At 43.8% G+C, this 1,449-nt stretch overlaps 1 protein-coding gene across 1 annotated transcript; it reads left to right on the forward strand.

Annotated features, from left to right (window-relative positions):
- Positions 1–58: 58 nt before the first annotated feature.
- BJ212DRAFT_1297612 (uncharacterized protein) lies at positions 59–809 on the forward strand (the record flags this gene model as incomplete). The annotated part of the gene is made up of 4 exons (XM_041332620.1): positions 59–82; positions 143–289; positions 392–586; positions 636–809. Coding segments are annotated over 4 exons (540 nt in total), but the record flags the coding sequence as incomplete, so codon positions are not given.
- Positions 810–1,449: the final 640 nt, after the last annotated feature.

Genomic DNA, 1,449 nt, shown 5'->3' on the forward strand with positions numbered 1-1,449 from the left:
AGTGGCCAAGAAAAGTGGTGCGCATGCCATCAAACAACGTCTTCAAGAAGACACACAGTATGCGACTCAGCTTGGTAACCTGGTATGTCTTGTAATGCTCATTGCAGTTTTCCTTTTTTCTAACTATGTTCAATTACTCAAGGTGGAGCCTCGCATCCCGTTATTACGCCGTGACCTGAAAGAGGTTGCATGCGCCAACATCGATGGCTACTTCCGTCTCGGCCAGAGCGCAGTGAAGGCGAAAAAACTTATGGAGCAACACGCGTATTCATATTCTTTGAAGTTTGATGTAAGTTGTACTATTCTTTGCCACTCGCTAAGTTCTTCACACTCAGAAGTGGGTTCTTTATCGTATTCCTACATATCTAACTAACTTTTATTTCTTCAACAGTCCAATGACAATCCCTCGCCTAGGGGAAACAAACCCTACCAGGGTGAACTTGTTATCTTTCTACTGCATACTGGAATCTTCAATGGCCCGAAGTCCATCGGCGTCAAATTCGCAGAGCGCTTCATCGAAATTGCCGGCAACAAAGCCAAACGCCCCGAAATGCCTGTGCCATTGCTGGCGCTGGTTGCGATGGCAGTAATGTCCTTCTATTTATCTCTTTGCGCAGTGCTAACTCGTCTTCAAGATCTATGCAGCCCTGTTTTGGAAGACGCTTGGTTCCCCAGGGAAGTTCAACTTCACAGGGAATCAATTCAGCGAAACTTATATGTTTCATGTGAAGTTCCTCGAGGATCTGAAGAAGGACGTGCCTAAGAAGTTTCACTGCATGATGGCGGACATCTATGAGTCTGTTCAGTAAGTTTCGCTAGTATGCATGGTGCTACTTTGACTTGGGTATTGACACTACTGGCAGGGCCTTGAAATGAAAGGGTGGCGATAATCAGGCTGATGAGCATCGAAAGGCGTTGGCGCTACTGGACCTTGATGGCATGGGTGAGGATTAGCTTCTAGTATGGTGCTGATCTGTGAATAGTGCAGATTTGTTTGATCACTCCTTTCATATACCCTGGTCTCTGTCAGCTTGCTCCCAGATTTGTTGATCACTCGTTTTCATATACCCTGGTCTCCATCAGCTTGCTCCCAGATTTGTTGGTCACTCCTTTCATATACCCTGGTCTCCGTCAGTTTGCTCCCAGATTTGTTGATCACTCGTTTTCATATACCCTGGTCTCCGTCAGCTTGTCCCCGTGTTTCTAGTTACTTTGTATATGTCTTTTAATCAAATGCTATTCTTTTTATTGTAACACCGTCTGAAATGCTTGATTTCCGCTTCGTGATTCAACATATTCTTTCTGAATTTCACTCTAATTGCTTGTGATATCAACTAATTATTGACAATTATACATTACTCTCGAGGGGGTAAAAAGTACTTCTATGCGCCATAACCTTCCTAAGGCTGATAATGTCTGATAATAGTCAGAAATTATCGACATTTATTG

This window comes from Suillus subaureus (genome assembly GCF_016647635.1).
Source record: "Suillus subaureus strain MN1 chromosome Unknown BJ212scaffold_8, whole genome shotgun sequence".
NCBI classification, from domain to species: Eukaryota; Fungi; Basidiomycota; class Agaricomycetes; order Boletales; family Suillaceae; genus Suillus; species Suillus subaureus.